This window comes from Pleurodeles waltl, chromosome 5 (genome assembly GCF_031143425.1).
Source record: "Pleurodeles waltl isolate 20211129_DDA chromosome 5, aPleWal1.hap1.20221129, whole genome shotgun sequence".
Classification (NCBI taxonomy): domain Eukaryota; kingdom Metazoa; phylum Chordata; class Amphibia; order Caudata; family Salamandridae; genus Pleurodeles; species Pleurodeles waltl.
In genome coordinates, this window is record NC_090444.1 from 22037272 (window position 1) to 22060896 (window position 23625).

Below are 23625 nucleotides of genomic sequence, written 5' to 3' on the forward strand. Positions count from 1 at the left end.
CTTAGTGTGAGGGCACCCTGGCACTAGCCAAGGTGCCCCCACATTGTTCAGGGCCAATTCCCCGGACTTTGTGAGTGCGGGGACACCATTACACGCGTGCACTACATATAGGTCACTACCTATATGTAACTTCACAATGGTAACTCCGAATATGGCCATGTAACATGTCTATGAACATGGAATTGCCCCCTCTATGCCATCCTGGCATAGTTGGCACAATCCCATGATCCCAGTGGTCTGTAGCACAGACCCTGGTACTGCCAAACTGCCTTTTCAGGGGTTTTACTGCAGCTGCTGCTGCTGCCAACCCCTCAGACAGGTTTCTGCCCCCCTGGGGTCAAGCCAGGCTTGTCCCAGGATGGCAGAACAAAGGACTTCCTCTGAGAGAGGGTGTTACACCCTCTCCCTTTGGAAAATGGTGTGAAGGCAGGGAAGGAGTAGCCTCCCCCAGCCTCTGGAAATGCTTTCATGGGCACAGATGTGCCCATTTCTGCATAAGCCAGTCTACACCGGTTCAGGGACCCCTTAGCCCCTGCTCTGGCGCGAAACTGGACAAAGGAAAGGGGAGTGACCACTCCCCTGACCTGCACCTCCCCTGGGAGGTGTCCAGTCCAGAGCTCCTCCAGTGTGCTCCAGACCTCTGCCATCTTGGAAACAGAGGTGCTGCTGGCACACTGGACTCCTCTGAGTGGCCAGTGCCACCAGGTGACGTCAGAGACTCCTTCTGATAGGCTCCTTCAGGTGTTGCTAGCCTATCCTCTCTCCTAAGTAGCCAAACCCTCTTTTCTGGCTATTTAGGGTCTCTGTCTCTGGGGAAACTTTAGATAACGAATGCAAGAGCTCATCAGAGTTCCTCTGCATCTCTCTCTTCACCTTCTGCCAAGGAATCGACTGCTGACCGCGCTGGAAGCCTGCAAAACTGCAACATAGTAGCAAAGACGACTACTGCAACTCTGTAACGCTGATCCTGCCGCCTTCTCGACTGTTTTCCTGGTGGTGCATGCTGTGGGGGTAGTCTGCCTCCTCTCTGCACTAGAAGCTCCGAAGAAATCTCCCGTGGGTCGACGGAATCTTCCCGCTGCAACCGCAGGCACCAAAAAGCTGCATTACCGGTCCCTTGGGTCTCCTCTCAGCACGACGAGCGAGGTCCCTCGAATCCAGCAACTCTGTCCAAGTGACTCCCACAGTCCAGTGACTCTTCAGTCCAAGTTTGGTGGAGGTAAGTCCTTGCCTCCCCACGCCAAACTGCATTGTTGGAAACCGCGTCTTTTGCAACTACTCCGGCTTCCGTGCACTTCCGGCAGAAATCCTTTGTGCACAGCCAAGCCTGGGTCCACGGCACTCTAACCTGCATTGCACGACTTTCTAAGTTGGTCTCCGGCGACGTGGGACTCCTTTGTGCAACTTCGGTGAGCACCGTTTCATGCATCCTTGTAGTGCCTGTTTCTGGCACTTCTCCGGGTGCTACCTGCTGCTGAGAGGTCTCCTTGTCTTGCTCGACGTCTCTTCTCTCTCCTGACGCAATTTGGGACATCCTGGTCCTTGCTGGGCCATAGCAGCACCCAAAAACGCTAACCGCACGATTTGCAGCTAGCAAGGCTTGTTGGCATTCTTTCGGTGGAAAAACACTTCTGCACGACTCTTCACGGCGAGGGGGATCCGTCCACCAAAGGGGAAGTCTCTAGCCCTTTTCATTCCTGCAGAAACCTCAGCTTCTTCTGTCCAGTAGAAGCTTCTTTGCACCCACAGCTGGCATTTCCTGGGCATCTGCCCATCTCCGACTTGCTTGTGACTTTTGGACTTGGTCCCCTTGTTCCACAGGTACCCTAGATTGGAAATCCACAGTTGTTGCATTGTTGGTTTGTGTCTTTCCTGCATTATTCCTCTATCACGACTTCTTTGTCTTTTGGGGAACTTCAGTGCACTTTGCACTCACTTTTCAGGGTCTTGGGGTGGGCTATTTTTCTAACCCTCACTATTTTCTAATAGTCCCAGCGACCCTCTACAAGGTCACATAGGTTTGGGGTCCATTCGTGGTTCACATTCCACTTTTGGAGTATATGGTTTTTGTTGCCCCTATCCCTATGTGTCCCCATTGCATCCTATTGTAACTATACATTGTTTGCACCGTTTTCTAAGACTATACTGCATATTTTTGGTATTGTGTACATATAACTTGTGTATAATTGCTATCCTCATACTGAGGGTACTCACTGAGATACTTTGGCATATTGTCATAAAAATAAAGTACCTTTATTTTTAGTATATCTGTGTATTGTGTTTTCTTATGATATTGTGCAAGTGACACTAGTGGTACTGTAGGAGCTTCACTCGTCTCCTAGTTCAGCCTAAGCTGCTCTGCTAAGCTACCATTATCTATCAGCCTATGCTGCTAGACACCCTATACACTAATAAGGGATAACTGGGCCTGGTGCAAGGTGCAAGTACCCCTTGGTACTCACTACAAGCCAGTCCAGCCTCCTACACTGTGCCCCCAAACAATCCCGGCCTGTGCCCCCAAACAATCCCGGCCTGTGCCCCCAAACAATCCCGGCCTGTGCCCCCAAACAATCCCGGCCTGTGCCCCCATGCAATCCCGGCCTGTGCCCCCATACAATCCCAGCCTGTGCCCCCAAACAATCCCTGCCTGTGGCCCAAACAATCCCTGCCTGTGCCCCCAAACAATCCATTCCTGTACCCCGAAACAATCCCTGCCTGTTGCCCAAACAATCCCGGACTATGGCCCAAACAATACCTGCCTGTGCCCCCAACAATCCCTGCATGTGCCCCCAAACAATCCCTGCCTGTGCCCCCAAACAATCCCTGGCTGTGCCCCAAACAATCCATTCCTGTACCCCCAAACAATCCCTGCCTGTGCCCCCAAACAATCCCTGGCTGTGCCCCCAAACAATCCCTGGCTGTGCCCCCAAACAATCCTTGGCTGTGCCCCCAAACAATCCCTGGCTGTGCCCCAAACAATCCATTCCTGTACCCCCAAACAATCCTTGGCTGTGCCCCCAAACAATCCCTGGCTGTGCCCCCAAACAATCCCTGGCTGTGCCCCAAACAATCCCTGCCTGTGCCCCCAAACAATCCCTGCCTGTGCCCCCAAACAATCCCTGGCTGTGCCCCCAAACAATCCCTGCTGTGCCCCAAACAATCCCTGGCTGTGCCCCCAAACAATCCCTGGCTGTGCCCCAAACAATCCCTGCCTGTGCCCCCAAACAATCCCTGCCTGTGCCCCAAACAATCCCTGCGCGTGCCCCCAAACAATCCCTGCCTGTGCCACCGCAGGGCCCTGCACGGTCCAGGAGCAGGAACTCTCATCTGCTAGGGAGTGTTTTTTCATTTTCAGAAGCGCCCAGTCCGAGTCCCGCTCCCACCTGCTGCAGCACACACCTGCCGTGGCCTCATTTCATGGAAAGCTTCTTATTTTCAGTAAAACCACTCACCAAACGTGGCGCTTGGGACAGTATGATTTGGCGCCTTGTAGGTCAGTGAATGAGAAGTTGTCCTTTTATTCGTCTCCGATACTCATTTCATGAGGATGAAATGCTGAGACAGCCTTCATGGGAATGAGAGTAGCGCCCTGAAGTTGCACACGGAGTCCCACAGAGCGCACAGCGGCAGCAGGGGCCCCACAGAGGTTTCCTTCTGTAGCCCAGTTTAGGGGGTGCAGCATTTCATCTGCTCATCTTTACACAGACTCAGCCTTTCATCTCTTTGAAGCAGGTACAGAGTAAACCCGCCCTCATCTCGTTCCTTAGAGTGCTTAGAAACGGCAGACGTGTGTTTACAGCTAGAATAGCCAGCTGGTCCACTCCAGTGTCCGGAGTGGCCTTACCCCAGGAAGGAGGGATGCAGGCCACTTGTAGGACACACGTGTTCCTTCAGCATCTCCATCCTCTCTGCTGCAGGGACAGCCATGCTGAGCCCTGCGATCTCAGCAGCACCCACCCCTGCTGACGTCACACCTGCCCCAGGGCCCTTCAACTGCCCCAAGGCCTCGCCTTAGGCAGGGGGAGGGGAGCTGCACACGGGACCAGAAGCCTGAACAAAGCATGGCTTTCCTCCTGTTAGTGGGCTGTGGGGGGTCACCTTTTGGGGGGGCTGGCCCCCCCTCTCTAAGACTGGGCCTGGTGGAGAGTGACATCACAAACGGCTTTTCAGTGCTGTCATTTTAGAGAGTGTCACCCTCCAGAGAAGACCCATCCCCACTTGTGGCCTCCTCTGGTGTCCCAGGAAGGCTGTTCTTCTCTGGTCTTTCAGTTGACGTCTCATGGTGGTGACTGGCACCTTCTTGGTTTGCTTTGGAAATGTGATCTATCTCTGGTACTTCTTGGCACAGGTGCCTTCCTGACCAGCCCTCCTCTCTCTTCTCTTGGCAGGTATCGGTCCAGTCCCCGAGAAGTGCTCATCGCGCAGCCCAACTCCCCGCTGAGTTACCCGGTCCATGGCGTGGAGCTGGTGCCCCTGTCCACCATCCTGCTTCCAGGTAATCCTCTTTCGCTGGTTCTTGGCCACCTGATATCTGAGCGGGACCAGACAAGGGTGCCCCTGAACCCCGATAACGCCCTGTACCCAGACTGCGCAGGCGCACCGGGCATGTACACGCGTGTTGCTTTGCAGTGCTTGTGCTGTTCGTGACAACGCTGGTCTTTTTGATTTGAGTGGCACCATCACCATGGAGACACCATGCTGGGTTACTCTGTGTGGTGGTTTTGGTGGTTCCTGCATGTGATACACTTAATGCATCCAATGTTAAACACACATGTGCCTGTAGTTGCATGGCATGTACTGTCTGTGGTCTGTCTAGATGCTTGGTTTGGTCTTAACATGCTGGAGTCATGCCAACATGCTCCCTCTCCATCTGGACTCTTTCTCAGTAGATGCTGGTGCCATGCCCATGACATCCACCGGTGGCCTCTGCCAAGGCATGCTTGTCTGATGTTCAGGTACCCCGCCTCCCCCTGGATCCCTTGAGTGATGTCAGCACCACAGAAGCCTTTGTCACAACACAAGAGGGGAGATTTACAAACATTTGTGACGCTTACCAGCACAAAATGTTTTTTCCTAATTTACTTTCCACTGCAAACCCTGTTTTGTGCTCGAAAGTACCCTAAAAGTAACGCACATGAAAGGGGCGTCACATGAGTCCTGCAAGGCCATTGCCATGCAACCACGTGTGCCTTTTGACACAAAACCCTATTTACAAACAATAGTAGACGGGTTTTAGCAGCAAAAGGTAACACCATTTGAAAGCAGGCGTGAAAAGGAGGAATGTTTTTATTTCTCTTTTCTTTTCCACCTTTGCATGCGTGCGGCACTGTGCGGCACACACGCAATGGGGAACGCTTTGAAGTGTCGACGCATAGTATTTTGTACTGGAAGAATACCCTTATAGTACACAACACATGCTAAACCCAAGCAGACGCCCTAGCTCTATGATGCAAATGTATGTGCGTTGGCGCTGTGGGGGGGTGAGAGACATATCTCTGTAAGTACGGCGCTCTCCTGCTCTCTTCTTCTCACGCAGCACAGCACTTTTCGCTGCTGCAGTGCGCTGCGCGACTATCGAGTAAGTCTGGGCTCTGGTTTCATGCCCGACCCTTCAACTCCCCCTGATGCGAGTGCCAATCATCCAGTCTAGCTGACAATGGTTGGAGCTAGCACTTACCTACGACCTTTGACCCTTTTGCCCAATAGTAGCCCAGAGGGAGGACAGGAGAGTTAAACATGTTTAGATGGAATGTTTTTTGCTTCTTTTGCACTTGGTGATCCTGAGCCACTAAGGTGCAGAAGGAAGTTGTCCGGGAGGGCTGCTGGTGGGAGAGAGGACAAGACATTAGTGACCAACATGCTCTTGTTTATTTCTCTTCCCAGGGCTTGGAGTCCACGTGGAGAAGAAACAGCTCTTTCAGGTACAGTGATGTGCAGTGTCCACCAGTCCTGTGCACTTTGCCTCCAAGAGCCCCTGATCTGTTGAAGTGTGTGCTACCTAGTCCTGTGCATGTGTTGTGGTATGGCTTGTGGGCTGGGGATCATGTGTGGCTGAGTTTCTATCCCACCCTCATGTAGGAGGATGGAGCAGAAGCAGTTGTCGCCACACTGCCTGTCTCTTGGTTGTACAAGTGACCTACTGGTTGAAACCCTGATGTTTACCTCTGTTAGTGCCTTTTACCACATCATACAGGCACCAGACATCCGGCACACACAGAACCAGAGCATCGTGGGAATGCAAATTCTAGTTAATGGACTAAACTATCTCTTTGGTCTTTCAGTGTTTTGGTTGCATTTTATTATTACTTCTTGTCTCATTTCAACACATATACAACACTTTAACCTTTGCCTTTTTTCAGTGAATTTGTGGTACTTTTTGATCATCTTGTAAGTTAGCTGAGTGCCCAGCCCACTGCGAGTGTCCAATATCTGCTGTGAAAGGCTGTAGGCCATGAGCAGCAGGGGTTGGGTGCAGGGCCTGGCCTCCTGACAAGGCCCTATGCCCAACCTCCACTGGCAACCAACCCCAGCTGCACTCAACCTTTGGTCCTGAGCAGTGCAGGTTAGCTGCTGGGCGTGTACCTGCTCCTCCGCAGGCGTCCCTCTGTGGCCACGCAATGACCACTGCAAACAAGGTGCATTGGCCAGGGTTGCCTGCAGGGCTTTACCTCACAGCCAGGCCCTGAGGTCAGGCATGGGCGGCCGACGCACGCTAAACACAAAGTTTGCATACCAAAAATGTTAGTAATCTAATAGTAAAAGTAGTCTATCTGGCACAAACTGTCATCAAGCATGTCGATAGAATCTGTAAACAGGAGAAGTGAATTGAAAACTGCTGTGACGGCTGTGGGCAGCCATGAATGAGAGATCCACAGTGCAGCTTAATATAAAGACCTGTACATTGAAAAATATAGTCCGTATGGCATGATCGCGATCTAAGCGGTCCAGTCAAAGGGCTTCTTAAAAGTTACACATCAACATTCAAAGAAAAGCCAAGTAAAAAAGGCAGATGTTGTACGCGCCACATTTAAATTGGAGGCAAAAATGGCTGCTTTGGTGGTGGGTGAGGAGCGGCCGCAGTCAAGAAATGTGGCATGAAAATCTACTGAGCGGTCAAAAAACCCAACGCGCCACTCCCTCATTGCTCTGATGCCAGGACCACTTGCTGGAATCTAGTGGGGAGTGGGAGGATCCACAGGATCTCGCTCAATATTGCCTGGGCAGCCTGAGAGCTACAGACTGGCAGCAATCTTGTGGACGCTCCCGCACATCTCTAAGATGTCTGTATGAGAGAAAAAACACAGGGTTCACTGTTATCTTTCTCTTCGGTACACAAAGTCCTTCATTCTGCAAAACACCATTGGCATAGTGCTGACCCTGTTGTAGAGACTCCCGTATCTCTACGAGACGGCTGGATCAGGGGCGGCAGCAGCTCTGCTTGTAGACGACTGAGTCACTCCTACACCAGTTGGCAGCTGTTGACCCAATCCTTCCGGCTCTCTAGAAGCGCCTCCCCAAAACCAAAATTGTAAAGGGGATTTCTGGCAGCCTAGTGCATGGACTCTGGAAAAACTCTCGGGGAAATCGCGGTGGAACAAGCCTTCCCTTTTCTCTCTTTAGCAGTAAGTCTCAAACACACACAGGCAATGAAAGAAGACGCAGGAGAGTTTTTAATACATTTATCGGAAAGACTGGAATCTGCGGAGACTGCATGAGCCGCAGTGATTAGGATAATGTAACAAGCAACAAAATCAGGATTGTGAAAATAAGTGATGTGAATAGGAACCCCAACATAATGCAATAAACATGAATATTCAAACCTCTCCCCAAACTGTACTTTCTACCTTAAAGAGAGCAAGGCATGATAAACCTAATCTGCTCATGCTGGGTCCATGAGAAGCTCCCCAACCCCCGTTACCTTAGAACAAGGTCGGCTTCCAGTCTCCAAGTCAGGCTTCATAGAGACTGAGGTCTGACGCAAGGTGACGTGCAGTACAGATGGAATATCCTGGGTGGCACTCCCTCTAATGACCTTGGTCTCTCAAAGTGTTTTTATAAGGCACATGTTATTGTTCGTACAGACATCCTGATGTAGGGACGTACTTGTATTGGCAATCCCATAACAAGATGCCTGGCATGTTCACACTCTGTTCTTGTCTAACATGAGCAAAGAACATGATGACAATCTAGTACGTACATTACTGATAATGAGGCTTTCATGGAATGGCAAGTGATTATAAAATAAAAACGTTTTTTCAAAAATTCAAGCAGTTCTAAAATGAGTAAGAATGAATATTAAAAACAGAGCTAAGCTAAACTCCTTTACCCAGGCAAAACTAAAATGGACTCATGACAACCCCGCTTGGGGGAGCATAGCTAAAAGTTATGCGTTGCAAAGCGCCACGGGCTGTCCGCTGCATTGTAAAGACATAAAATAAAAATAGTGCTCAGAGAAGCACATTTCTTCTTAGTGCAGAAAAACAGTTTGTTTATATAACAATATTTATGACAAATGCTATTTTCCTGCTTGGTAAAAAGATGAATGTGTGTTAAGAAAGTCCTCCTTTTTGCCCTGATCACCCCCATTGTTTGACTGTTACTGGTGGTTAGGGACTCCGATTGTTCCTTGGGCTCTGCTAACCAGGCCCGGGGCCAGTGCTCTGTTTAAAAAGTACATGTTAATTAGGCATAATTCCAATTGGCTCTGGAAGCCTACCCGTAAATCCGTAGTATATGGTAAGGCATGTAGGTTTAGAGACCCCACTGGATTCAAAGCACCCCATGTCTTTACCTCTTGGTGTCCGCTTTGCATTGTTGTGTCCTTTGTAAGGTTCTGTTTACTGCACATCTGGTGTCTGTGTGTGAAATGGAGAAATCATTAACTGATCAAGTGCCTGGAATATGGATTGGTATTACATTAACTTTATTTTCTTGAAGACTATCCGAAACCGGAGACTCTTTTGTTGTTAATCGCAAGTAGTAAGGAGCTGGACTCTACCTGTGTGCATAGTTCAGAGAACATGGGAATGTTTTTTTACAGGTGGTTCTTGGCGTTTTTACAAGTGCTGCAGCGAGTGCCCTATTTAAAACACTTCAGAAAAGGCGATAAGTCTTCTGTTGTCATATGATCTCGGCTCCGTGTTTTAGCACATCCAGGTATTCCTTGCACGGATATAACCTTGATAGGTCTTTTGCATTTTTGACATTTAGAGCTCCGTCCGTCTGCAAAATGGGTGAAGCCTTCAGGTATTTACATATTCAACCATCATTTAAACCTTCACCCATGCAACTATGTACTCACTCACTCACCCATTATCCCCGCACTCATTCACTCATTTTTCCATTCTTACTCATAACCACACACAAAAACGTTATTATGCAAAAGCTCTTTCAATTATAAGTAGGGATCCCGGTTTTATGGTCTTTATTTTTTAACATTTCTATCTATATTTATCCATATTTCTTTTGTGTTTTGTGAACAGATGATTTAAAGGATAAACGCGCACTCATACTTTGATGCCTGTCAGCTTTTAGCACACTACACCGCCAAAAATAACAAAATAATGACACCACCTTAAACAACTAGAATAGCACAAGTACATGTTGCGATATGCAGTAATTTAAGCAAATCTCATTGAGTTTGTAACTCCCCATGCTGACTATGTGGACAGCTATTTGTCTGACATCCAATCTCAGCATGGAGAGTCACTCAAAAGAAGTCAAATTATCTGTATTGTTCTCCTTTTAAAAACAAATACAGACAGGAAACATGATGCTTTCTGTCTGTAGTTATCTGTAAAAATCAGTAGAAACTGAAAACGGGGAGCCCTAATTATAATATGGCCAGACCTATCACCTCTTTATCACAGCATGTGGGGATGCGCGGACATGAGAGAGCAATCCTCTTCAGATGTTTTTGACATAAAGTATAGAAAGGTCCAGGAGGATTGCCCATGCATCCACACTCAAAGGTGGGCATCTTGCAAAGTTTTTTTGGTACTTATCAATCAATCAATCAGTGGATTAGTAAAGCGCCACTTATCACCATGAGGGTATCCAGCCATTCTGGGAGGTTTTTTGTGCGTTGGTGGCTACTCCTCAAACAGCCATGTCTTGAGCTCTTTACTCAAGTTGAGGAGTGTGTGCGATGTGCGCTGGTGGGAGGGGGTCGGTTGTTCCAGGACATAGTGGGAGGTAGGAGAAGGAGCGAACTCGGCTGCGGCTGCATCAGATTCTCAGGACCTGCGCTAGGGCAAGGGTTGTAGAGTGAAATACCATGGTAGGCTGGTGGAGGGAGAGTCTGTGGTTGATTATCTTGGGTCCGATGTTGTGGCGGGCTTTGTATGTGATCATGTGGACCCTGTATTTGCACCTCTTGTGCTCCCGCAGCCAGTGTAGCACTCTGAGATGGGGTGTGATGTGGCCTTTCTGGGAAGGTCTAGGATGAGTCTTGCAGCTGTGTTCTGAATAGTCTGGAAGCGATGGAAGAGCTGGGTGGGAAGTCCAACGATGATGGCCTGTGTGACCGTTTTTCTGGTTTTGATGGGGATCCACTTGAAGATCTTATCGAACATGCAGAGGTTATGGAAGCTGGAGGAGGCCACTATGATTAACTACTGTTTGAAGGTACGTTTTCTATCGATGATGCTGCCAGGGTCCTGTGCATGCTCCGTAGTGGTAGAAGGTTGCCTGGGCGTGGATGGCCACCCGGAGTCATCCCAGGGGGAAGGATTGCTTCTGAAGATGATCACCTCTGTTTTGTTGGTGTTCAGTTTCAGGCAGTGGATCTCATCCATTCAGCAACTTGTGTCATCGCATTGCTGAAATTGTTTATGGGAGTTGCGTGGTCTTCGGAGAGGGAGAGTATTAGTTGTGTGTCATTGGCATAGGAGATTATGTTGAGTCCATGGGAGTGTAGGAGCTCATCTAACGGTGCCAAATAGACATTGAAGATGGTGGGCATGAAGGAAGATCCCTATGGGACGCCACAAATTATGTTCTTAATTTCTGATGTGAAGGGTGGAAGACGGACTCTCTGGGTGCGGCATGTGATGAAGGCATGGATCCATTTGAGAGCGTTGCTTTGTATCCCAATGTGGTGGGGTCTTGAGTTGAGGGTGAAGTAGGAGATGGTGTTGAACACAACGTAGCGAACTAGGAGGATCAGGGCTGCCTTCTCCCTGTGGCACAGGAGGGTCCTGGTGTCGTCCATTGTGGCGATGAGGGCTGTCTCTGTGATTTCTTTCAAGGTGTTCAGAGAGTTGCTTGTTGATGGCTTTTTCCAGGACCTTGACTTGGAAGGGGAGCAGAGAAATAGGGCAGTATTGTTTTTACCTCGCTGGGGTCGGCTGAATGTTTCCTCAGGAGTGGTTTGACCTCTGCTTGTTTCCATCACTCTGAGATGGTGGCAGTCTTGATGGAGGTGTTGCAGATGTGAGTGAGGAAGCTGCTGATCTCCTGACCGCGGTTGAAGATGTAGTGGGAGCAGGGGTCATTGGGTGCTCCCAAGTGGGTTGAGGTCTGAGGTGGCGGTGGTACTTGCTCAGTGCATCTTTGAAGGTGGTGCGGTCCGTGAGGTCCCTCATTCGTTTCCACCATCTTTCTAGCCTTTTGTATTCTCTCTTGAGTGTGCATAGCTCGGGGTGAACCACCTGGCGGGCTTGCTGGGTCTTCTGGAGGCGGAGCTCCTTGCGAGGGTGACTTTGTTGGCGACGTTGATGATCCGTTCAGAAAGGTTGCTGGCATCTCTTTCGAGGTTGTTAGAGGTGCTGAGTTTGTTGGACTGGAAGGATTGTCCATTGTGCCTCTGTGACCTTACCCCATCTGCAGAGAGGGCAGACGAAGGTGTGGTGGACGGTTCAGGTTTGCTGACTGTGGTGAAATGTACCAGGTGGTGGTCGGTCCAAGTGAGCTCCGTTGTGTGAGTGAGCTTGATTTTCTCCCTCACTGTGAAGATGGGGTCCAGTGTGAGCCCCACTGTGTGAGTGGGTCTGGTGTCTAGTTGTTTGAGTCCGATGTTGTTAGGGTTGTCTAGAAGATTGGTGGTGTTGTGGTTGGTGAGGTCATCTAGATGGAAGATCAGATCTCCTAGGAATATGCAGTCAGTTGAGTCGATGACTAAAGGGGCAATAACGTCAGCAATGACTCTTCAGAAAGTGGGTCGAGGTCCAGGTGGTCTGTATGCGAAGGTTCCTCTGATGGTTGTTTTGACGTCGGTTTGGATTCTGAAGTTTAGGTATTCCATGAGGGGGGACTCTTCCTCTTCAAAGGTGGTGCCCTGAAGGTTATCCTTGTGCGTGATGGCGATGCCGCATCCGTGCTTGTTGTGGAAGTCCTTGTGGATCAGTTTGTATCCTTTCAGAGTGGTGCAGGCAATGTCAGGTGCTGAGGGGGGTGTGAGCCAGGTCTTGGTGATGAACATCAGGTCCAGCAGGAGCGTGCATAAGGTGAACCAGATTTGCGTGGCGTGTTTGCAGAGTCAGTGAGCCTTGATCAGCAGGCATTGAAGTTGCATCGCAGGCTTGAAGGGAGGCTGTGCTGGTGCAGTGCGAGTCTGGGTGTTGCAGGCGAAGTGGCAGGTGAGGGTCTGACCATGGTCTAGGGGGAGGAGATGCCACCGTTGTTTTCCTGGTTCCTAGGGGCCAGGACCCAGGAGGTCCACGGTATAGTTTCAGCAGGTGGAGGGAGATCCAGGATTCCTGGCGTAGTTCAGGTGCAGACAGGCTTGACTTTGGCGCCCATGCTGGGCAACATGTTGCTTACCAATTTGGAATGGTAATTCCATAAGAAAGTAGAGCAGTGGAAACAAGCACTCCCAAAGCCAATAGCTCGGAGATCAGTGCCTACCAAAGGGCTTTGTGTAATATTGGCAAGGGCCAATATCTTCCCCAACAATAAAGTTTTACAAAACAAGCAAGCCAAACTGTGATGTTGGCTGGCATAGAGGGTGTTTCAGTCAGCCATCTTCACCAGACTGGTGTAGTGTCATTCATGTATTGCTTCTGCCCACCACAGAATACCCCATAGGCATCTTGCTCAGCCATTGGCTGCCCTGAGTGTGAATGAAGATGTTTTGCCTGTGCACAGAGAGGTCATCCCCTCATTACGTAGGGCACTTTAGTGCCAGGGATCCAGGTACAAAGTTCCCTTTCCCTAACACTTCTTCCAGCTGCCAAGGCAGTATTCACTCCCAGACTCACTCCTGTCCTGCAGCGTACTCCACGTGCATAAGCTTAACCGTACCTCTGCCTCACTCTCTATTCTCAGTCCCTCCGTCGCTATTCATGACCCCCTCACTCTCCATAGTCAGCCCCTCCCTTGCTGTGCATGTCCCTCCCTCACTTTCCATAGTCAGCTCCTCCCTTGCTGTACGTGTCTTCCCCACGTTCCATAGTCAGCCCCTCCATCACTGTGCATGACCCCTCCACTCTCCATTGGCAGCCGATGTAGGAGGCTGGCCTGGTTTGTGGTGGGTACCTACACCTTATACCAAGTCCAGTTATCCCTTATTAGTTAAATGTAGTCAGTGTCTAGAAGCCAGGGCTCCCTAGGGATAGTGTGGATGAGCAGCCAAGGCCTAACTAGGAGACATGCAAAGCTCATGCAACACCACTGTAGTCACACAGTACTCACACACGAAAGAAAATACTCAATGTTACAATAATAAAGGTACTTTATTTTGGTGACACAAATTTCAAAAATACCCTGGAGACTATACTCCTTTAGAAGGTAAGTAATACACAAATTATATACACTAGTATGCAGAAATAGCCATAAAAACAGTTAGAAAACAGTGCAATTAGTGAAAAATCACAATAGTTAGAAATGGGTCTAGGGGGAGCAACAACCATATACTAAGAAAGTGGAATGCGTAAGTCGGTCTCCTACCTAGGCAAGTGTAGTGTGTAGGGGTCGCTGGGAGTATTAGAAAACACCAAAGGTAAGTAACAGAACCCACCCCATAGCCCAGGAAAGCAGGAGTAAAACACAGTAACTTTCCCAAGATACAGACACAAAAAGAAGGATTATGCAAGAACCAGAAGAGACTGCAAGACACCAACAGTGGATTCCTGGACCTGAAGACATGTGGAAGAAGGGGACCAAGTCCAAGAAGCACCAAAGAGTCTGGGGAGAACAGGAGCCCCTGCTAACCCGGATGAAGGTGCAAAAGAAGAACCATTGGTGAGGAACAGTCAGTACTGCACCCAAGAAGACGGAGTTGGGTTCCTGGTTGGTGCAAGTGATGTACCATGCCAGATGGAAGATTGCATCTGGTTTGCGTTGCTGGAGTCTGCCAACAAGCCTTGGTAAATGCAAAGCTTGCGGTTAGCGGAAAATGGCGTTGCCCGGGACCAGGAAGGACCAGGTGGACTCTACCCAGGAGGGGGAGTCAAATTGGGCTCCCAGCAACTCAGAGAGCCCACAGAAGACCCGGCAGCATGCACAGGAGAGCCAAAGCACAGGGACAAATAAGGTGCAAAAGAGGCCCACTCAGCATGACGACAAAGGCTTCCACGCCGCCGGAGAACCACTCAGGAAGCTGTACGTCGCAGGAAGGAGTGCCGAGGGCCGGAGCTGCAAGATGCACAAAGAATTTCATTGAGGGATGCCAACAAGCCTTGGCAACTGCAAAAAACACAGTGCATGGGGGTACTGTCTTGCGTGAGGAGGCAAGCACTTAACTCCACCAAAGTTTGACAGTAGGATGTCAGGACCGTTTGGACCACTTCAGTCCACCACCTGTGATGCAGGATCCACGCGGCTCAGCAGGAGAGGGGATCCACGCAGCCGGTCGTCATTGAATTGGTGCCTGCTGAAGCAGGGGAGTGGCTCCTTCACCCCAAGGGAGATTCCTCTGCTCTTATAGTGCAAGCTGAAGACGGGCTGTTCTCAGAGGATGCGCGACTGGGAAACAGTTTCAGTTGCTGGCGCTGAAGATACAATGTTGCAGAAGGCGTCTTGCTTCTTTGTTGCAGTTTGTAGAGTTCCTGGAGAGTCCAGATGCAGATTCTTTGGTGAGAAGTCGAAGTGGAGGATTCCTTCTGGAGTCTTGCAAACCGAATCTGAAGAACCATCCAAAGGAGAGACCCTGAATAGCCCTGAAAGGGGGATTTGTCACCTAACCAGGTAAGCACCTCTCAGGGGAGGGTTCTGACGTCACCTGCTGGCACTGGCCACTCAGATGCTCCCCCCTCACTCTCTTTAGTCTGCCCCTCCCTTGCTGTGCCTGCCCCCCTCACCCTCTTTAGTCTGCCCCTCCCTTGCTTTGTATGACTCCCCCTCACGCTCCATAGTCAGCAGTTTTAGCGGTAGTACTGCTATCCTTGGAAAATTCATAGGAAAATTGTCATTTGAGACCTCCCTATTTCTTGGCCCCCGCTTGATGGATCACCCCAAAACTTTCCAGGAAGGAGCTGAAGTATTTGGTTTTTTTGGTGCTTTTTATGAAGATTCATCAAACTGTGCCAAAGTTATTAGCACACAAAAATAGGCTTGTCTGTGGAAAAGTAATCCTAACTACCCAGTGATATCCCCTATTCACCAGAAGTGTGAGATGGGACACACTGGAGGAGCTCTGGGCACCTCCCAGGGGAGGTGCAGGTCAGGGGAGTGGTCACTCCCCTTTCCTTTGTCCAGTTTCACGCCAGAGCAGGGCTGGGGGATCCCTGAACCGGTGCAGACTGGCTTATGCAGAGATGGGCACCATCTGTGCCCATCAAAGCATTTCCAGAGGCTGGGGGAGGCTACTGCTCCCCAGCCCTGACACCTTTTTCCAAAGGGAGAGGGTGTAACACCCTCTCTCTGAGGAAGTCCTTTGTTCTGCCTTCCTGGGCCAAGCCTGGCTGGACCCCAGGAGGGCAGAAACCTGTCTGAGGGGTTGGCAGCAGCTGTAGCTGGAGTGCAAGCCTGAGAGAGCTGGGTTGGCAGTACTGGGGGGTCCACGGTGGAGCCCCCCGGATGCATGGGATTGGCCCCCAAAACCTGATTTGGAATGGGGGCAATTCTATGATCTTAGACACCTTACATGGCCAGATTCGGAGTTACCATTATGAAGCTCCATGTAGGTATTGACCTATACATAGTGCACGCGTGTAATGGTGTCCCCTCAATCAGGAAGTCCGGTGAATTGGCCCTGGACAGTGTGTGGGCACCTTTGCTAGTGCAAGGGTGCCCTCACACTTAGTAAGTTTGCACCTAGCCTTCAGTAAATTAAAGTTAGACATATAGGTGAGTTATAAGTTACTCAAGTGCAGTGAAAATGGCTGTGAAATAACGTGGACGTTATTTCACTCAGGCTACAGTGGCAGGCCTGTGTAAGAATTGTCAGAGCTCCCTATGGGTGGCAAAAGAAATGCTGCAGCCCATAGGGATCTCCTGGAACCCCCAATACCCTGGGTACCTAGGTACCGTATACTAGGGACTTATATGGGGGTTCAGTGTGCCAATTGAAATTGGTAAATGAAGTCACTGGCCTACAGTGACCATTTTAAAAGCCGTTAGAGCATAAGCACTGAGGTTCTGGTTAGCAGAGCCTCAGTGACACAGTTAGGCAGTACACAGGTACACACATTCAGGCCACAAACTATTAGCACTGGGGACCAGGCTAACAGGATCCTAGTGAGACAGGCAAAACACACTGACAAATAGGTAGAAATTGGAGGTAACATATCAAGAAAGATGTTACTTTCCTACAGCCATCACGCACTGTAACAGGAGGAAGCGTGACGTAAGGCAAACCGGAGCAGGGGCCATGACACGCTGTATCAGCAGGAAGCGTGACGTAGTGTGATGGCCAACAAAAATGTTCACTTGGTGAAATCGCTTGGGAGGGAAGAAAGCACACGAAGGAGGGACATTTCACAAAATGAAGCAATAAAAATAAAGCATTTAAGACAAGCACAACAAAGAATGAATAGCAAGAGTGGGCATGGTTAAAAGTCCCCAGAGCGATTACAACAGGCCAGAGCGCTTACACACTCGACCCTTAAAAGGCAAAATCAAGGAGGGAATAGTAACACAAAATGTGGTGCATTGCGCCACGTAATTTGCTTTTTCTTGCCTCATAATTTATTCAGCCCTGCCTCATAATTGGATCTGACCCTGCCGAATAATTCCAGTGGCCCTGTCTAGGCATCCTAGTATCAACATCGGAAAGAAGAGCCGTGTAATAGTGCCATATGCACATCTGAACGGTTTCCAGGCACTCTTCTGATAAGGGTGGAATAATTGTGTATGGCGCTGAAACGCGTTCCCTAGTTTGTAGCGCAGAGGCCATCGGGAAGATGGACCCCAGCGGCTATCCCGCCCTGGTTGAAGGTCCTACAGCCAGTGCTTTAAATGGGCCGGTGCTGAGTACCGGCACTTTAATCTTCCCATTTCAAGCACTGCCTAAAACTATTTACATTTGTCTGGCATAGTATATGGTAATTTCTTGCCAAAGTGAGTGAGGAAACAAGCTCCAGGAGGGCGGAAGCTTGAGGTATCTGCGTTCCCCAGAGCTGCTGAGAAGTGCTTGGGGCATGTGGCTGCACCGGTGAGGGGGGGGCAGCTGCTTCCGGCCGCTACCGGAATTATGCGGCACTTTTGAGTGGCACCAACTGCAGATCACTTTGCAAACAAAGGGGGGAAACTGCTGTTGGAAAAAAAAAACCTTGGCAAGGCAGGCCTGGGCACAATTCACAGCGATAGCATATTAGAGAGTGTCTGAAGGTTTGGAGACGACCCTGCCAGTGTGCCAGCTCGTGTGCCACCTGCCTCCTAACGCCTCCGGTGTGGAGTGGGCAGCTGTGCCTTTAGAGAAGTGTGGAGGCGATCCTGGCTGTAGTGGGAGCACGCGGGGCTAGGCTGCTGCACCCTCACTCAGTCAAGGACTGAGGCCCACTGAATGACAGCTGTGCAAGCACCTCTCACCCGCACGGCCCGCGGCTGGCACGTCCAGGGCGAAACAGAGCTTTCTCGCTTTTCAGGTTTTTCTGGGGTGTGATCGGTGAAGAGGGGCGGCCTGGGGGTGATGCAACTAACCGCTGTCACTGTGAATGTGGATAAGATCAGTTCTGCCTTTGTAGGGACCTCTGCGCAGGGTCCCCTCTATACACAGACTATAGCAGCAGTCCATCCTCGCAGACTGACAGGCTCTCCTGGAGGTCCCCGCAGGGTGACATGGGGTTCACTCACTCTCGGAGTGCCTTAGGGTCCCGGCGGGGGCATCTGCCCTCTGCCACTCCTAGGTAACAAAGAGCCCCGGAGCCGCCCACAGTCTAGCAGCATTAGGGGTGTCTGCCCATCAGTGCCCTGCTCAGCCGGCTGTATCCACGGACCTCCACTGCCCACCTCTCGGCCTGAAGCCTGACAAGGCGCTCATTCACTTCCCAGGCAGCGCCTGACAAGAAAAACAAGCGTTTGCAATGCAACGGGTCTCGAGTTTGCTCCAGTTACACCTATTAGTGTTGTAAATTCCTAACTGGACTTTTCTTGTCACATAAAGTGAAAATGAAAAGTAAAACAGTTGACATAAGCGAGCCGATTCAAAGCGCCCCGGCCGCCATGAGCATGAGAGTTATTGGCTCACTGAGTGAATGTCTAGAAAGGATTGCGGCCGGGATGAAAGGCAAAACAAAACCAGAGCAGGGGCTGTCACACGCTGTAAGAAGAAGAAGCGTGAGGTAGTGTGATGGCCAACAAAAATGTTCACTTGGTGAAATTGCTCAGAGAGAGAACTCAGCACAAAGGAGGGACATTTGACAAAATGCACCAATAAAAATGAAGAATTTAAGACGAGCACAACAAAGAATGAGTAGCAGTAGTGCACGTGGTTAAAAGCCGCCAGAGAGATTACAACAGGCCAGAGCACTTGCCCGCTGGACCCAAAACAAAATGCCATAAAGTAGCACGCAAAACTGCTGAAAGCTGCTACTCCCTGGTCCCAAGGCACAAGAACCGCAGCCGGTGATCGTACACAGCATGAAAAAACCTCCCACAGAATCAAAACAAATACACTTCCACACACCCTACATGGTGCAGTGCGCTACTCATGTAGGCAGGCGCTTGAGCGCCCTCAGTAGGTTAGTAGGCACTATGTAAATGTTGCAATACAATATTGATACCTCTACACGGACAGTTCACAGAAGACGAAGCCTATGGGCACACACGTAAGGTGCCCCGTGCAACCAAAGTTCTTAATGGAATTCTGGGCAATCGGGTACTGTGGGCTACTAGCCACCCTTGTAAGCCTTACACCGGCTACCATGCCTGCCACAAAATCCAGACTTTCCAAAGAACACATGAAGTGGAGCAGAGTTGTTTACAGAAGGCAGTTTCCGTTCTCCATTTCCCCACTATATCAGAACTAAGCTGTGGTCCGGGATGCAGCTCTAACCTATATTTTACTGTCCAGCCTTCCCACAAACTGTAACTTAGACAATAACTGCTGCAGATCCCACTAGATCAGGGCATTGATACTGAGAATACATCGGGCGCAGACCACAACTAGTGTCCTCTTGCCTCAGACTAGTGTTTGACTTCAGGAGCCAGGAGTGCTGGCCCCGTGGACAGTGCATCCACTGCAGGGTATCACACCTTCCAAACCTGGTCTTTCAGTCTTCCAAGGTTAATAGGATCCGCAAGAAACATGTTACCCGTCAATAGCGCCAAGAGACCTCCAGTGGGTTAAATGGATGCTCTACATGTACCTCTGTCCTGCCATCTTTAGTTGTCAGGGAGGTTCTAGGTCTCTCTTATTCAATAGTACATAAGTACAGTAAAAAAAGGCTTTCAGAATCTAAATCAGGCTGATTTGCCGAAGGGCATTATAGGAGGCTGGCCTGACTTGTAGTGGGTACCTTAGGTACTTACACCTTGTGCCAGGTCCAGTTATCCCTTATTAGTAGATTAGAGGTGTTCTAGCAGCTTAGGCTGATAGAGGTAGCCATAGCAGAGCAGCTTAGGCTGAACTAGGAGCCTTGCAAAGCTCATGCAATGCCACTTATACACAAGTAAAGACAATACTCAGTGTTACCAAAAATAAAGGTATTTATTTGGGTGACAGAGTACCAAAAATATCTTAGAGACAATACTCCTTCTGGAGGTAAGTATTATACATAATATATAAACTAGACACCAAAATTAGACAAGTAAATAGTCATAGAACAATCCAAACAATAGAAAATGCTATAGAATGCAATGGAAGAAAATAAGTCTAGGGACAAACATACCAACCAAACAATATACTAAAAAAGTGGAATGTGAATCGCAAATTACCCTCTAGACAAGTGCAGTGTGTGCAGAATCGCTGGGAGAGTAAGAATACAGTAAAGGTAAGTAAATTACCCCATACCAGAGCCCAGAAAAGCAGGAGTAAAGTACTGCAAGTTTCCTTAGGACAAACTACACCTCGTGATTGGGATTTTGCAGCAGCCAACCAAGTCTGCAAAGAACAACTGCTGGATTCTTGGACATGAAGACCTGCAAAGGAAGGGGACCAAGCCCAAAAGTCGAAAGAAGTTCCAGGAAGGACAGGAGCCCCTGCCAACCCAGAAGAGGGTGCAAAAGAAGAGTCCCTAGTTAGTAGAAGACTGCAGAAATGCTCCCTAAGAAGATGCCAGCAGGTTCCTGCATGATGCAAAGGATGTCTCACGGCGTGAAGATCGTTGCAGATGAGATTACTGGAAGGCGCCAAAAAGCCCTGGGTACGGCAAAAGTGTGTTTTTCATCAAAATGGTGCTAGATGGACCCAGGAGAGACCTGAGGGCCTCAACTCTGTGTGAGGAGGAAGAGGGGGCTCTCAGCACTTTAGAGAGCCCTCAGGATGCCAACCAGCACCCTCAGAAGCTGCAGGATCCGGGTTCAAAGAGGTGCAAATACAGTTGATGCAGCACAACAAAAGAAGGTCCCACGCTGCCAGAGAACAACTCACTGAGTTGAGCGTCGCGGGGTGTAGTGCTGGAGACCTGGGCCAGGCTGTGCACAAAGGAATTTTGCAAAGAGTGCACAGAGGCCTCAGGAGGCGAAGAAGACACAGTACACAGGGGTACCACCGTTCTCGGGGAAGGCAATGTCGTACCTCCTCCAAATTGTGTCAGCAGGACCTCAGGACAGTCTGTCAATGATTTCCACCCTCTGTGTCCTTAGGAGCACGCTTGTCGCTGTGAGAGGAGTCCCGAGGTACCAGTCATCACCTTGGAAGGTGCCTGCTTCGAGCAGGGGAGTGACTCTGTCACTCCATGGGAGATTTCTTTGGTTCTTCTGGTGCAGGATGAAGACAGGGAGTCCCCACCCCCCGAGCATGCACACCATGGAAACTGTTGCAGTTGCTGACTGGGAGCTGAGGTTGCTGAAGAAAAGTGCCTCTTGTATACACTTTGTTGCAGTTACAGCGTTTCTTGGAGCAGGCTGTGGTTGATCCGAGGTCAGAGGATGCTGAAGTTGTTGCAGAGGATTCCTGAAGGAAATTTGCAAGCAGAATCTGAAGAGAACCCACAGGAGAGACCCTAAATAGCCCTGAGAGTTGGATTGGCTACCTTATCAGGTATGGACCTATCAGGAGGGGTCTCTGAAATCACCTGTTGGCACTAGCCACTCAGAGCCCTCCAGAGTGCCCCCACACCTTGCAAAGCAAGATGGCTGAAGTCTGGGACACACTGGAGGAGCTCCTGGGCACCACCCCTGGGGTGGTGATGGACAGGGGTGTGGTCACTCCCCTTTCCTTTGTCTGGTTTCCCATCAGAGCAAGGGAGAAGGGGTCCTTGAACCGGTGTAGACTGGTTTATGCAAGGAGGGCACCATCTGTGTCCTTCAAAGCATTTCCAGAGGCTGGGGGAGGCCACTCCTCCCCAGCTTATAACACTAATTTCCAAAGGGAGAGGGTGTAACACCCTCTCTCAGAGGAAATGCTTTGTTCTGCCTTCCTGGAACTGGGTTGCCCAGACCCCAGGAGGGAAGAACCCTGTCTGTGTGGTAGTAGCGGTAGCTGCGGTGCAAGCCTCAGAGAGCTGGTTTGGCAGTACTGGGGGTCCATAGTGGAGCCCCTAGGATGCATGGAATTGGCACCCCAATACCAGATTTGGAAGGGGTGGACAATTCCATGATCATAGACATGTTACATGGCCATATTCGGAGTTACCATTGTGAAGCTACATATAGGTATTGACCTATATGTAGTGCATGCGTGTAATGGTGTCCCCGCACTCACAAAGTCCAGGGAAATAGCCCTAAACTATGTGGGGGCACCTTGGCTAGTGCCAGGGTGCCCTCACACTTAGTAACGTTGCACCTAACCTTCAGCAAGTGAAGGTTAGACATATAGGTGACTTATAAGTTACTTAAGTGCAGTGAAAATGGCTGTGAAATAGTGTGTGCGTTATTTCACTCAGGCTGCAGTGGCAGGCCTGTGTAAGAATTGTCTGAGCTCCCTATGGGTGGCAAAAGAAATGCTGCAGCCCATAGGGATCTCCTAGAACCCCAATACCCTGGGTACCTAGGTACCGTATACTAGGGACTTATAGGGGGGTCCAGTATGCCAATTGAAATTGGTAAATGAAGTCACTAGCCTACAGTGACCATTTTAAAAGCAGTGAGAGCATAAGCACTGAGGTTCTGGTTAGCAGAGCCTCAGTGACAGAGTTAGGCACTACACAGGCCAACACATTAGGCCACAAACTATGAGCACTGGGGTCATGGCTAGCACAGTCCCAGTGAGACATATCAAGCACATCGACACACACTCACAAACAGGCCAAAAGTTGGGGTCACCATGCTAGAAAGAGGCATCCTGAATCAGCGATGTAACTCGGTGCCTTGAATAATAGCCGAGTGAGCACATTTCACACAAAAGATGTATCATGACGCCTTTAGAAACCAGTTGGGGCAGGATATTGCATGCCCGAGGGCTACAAATCAGCACTTAACATGTGTCTGCAAAGTAAAGTCCAAAGACACAAGGGGTCTAGCTAGAACTACTTGCCGCCCACAAGAAACCTATGAGGAGCACAAGTGAGACAAGGCGACCACCATTACAAAGTCAGGCGTTGATCATAACCCAGGCAAGGAGACAAAAACGGGGAAAAGCATGAAAGAAAGGCTAAGGGGCGACCTACAGCACACGCGTCTACTATGGACCAAACTTAATGGCATGAAGCACTATCATGCCATTGACAGCCAGATCTACAAGCGCTGAACTGAGACGCTATTGGATGAATCCCAGGCTGGGAGTGACTTCATCTGTAACTCATCCTCCCATCGTAAGAGTCCCCAAGAGAGCGAGTGAGTGCGCACTTTCATTCAGTGGTATGGGGAGCCTTCGGGGATCGTCGTGTTGTGGGGTTACCTCAAAGGATCCCCATCTGTCTCTGAGATCAGCGCACGGTGCGCCCTGAAGTCTACATAGCAGCGTCCTGGCGCTCACTGCGTGTTTGGGCCGATGCTGCAGAGATTGGACAAAAACCTCTGCGCATCTCCGTCGTCCAAGCAGTGGACTTAAACTACTTGCATCCATTGTAAGCATCTCTGGACTTAATTTGTGAAAGTTCAGATGCCTCTTCCTCGCACTGGTGAACCCTGGAGCGCTCCCACCCTGAAGAATCCCGCTGGGGGATGGAAAGGTCAATGGGCAAAACAGCGGCTCTTGGCCCC

At 49.9% G+C, this 23625-nt stretch overlaps 1 protein-coding gene across 5 annotated transcripts in view; it reads left to right on the forward strand.

The window, feature by feature from the left end:
* B4GALNT2 (beta-1,4-N-acetyl-galactosaminyltransferase 2 (SID blood group)) overlaps positions 1 to 23625 on the forward strand; it is a 302788-nt gene that overhangs the window by 183346 nt on the left and 95817 nt on the right. For all 5 annotated transcript variants that reach the window (XM_069233513.1, XM_069233511.1, XM_069233512.1 and 2 more), the window contains exons 4-5: positions 4389 to 4495; positions 5884 to 5921. In XM_069233513.1, coding sequence (XP_069089614.1) covers positions 4389 to 4495; positions 5884 to 5921 — 145 coding nt within the window. The remainder of the gene's footprint in view (positions 1 to 4388; positions 4496 to 5883; positions 5922 to 23625) is intronic.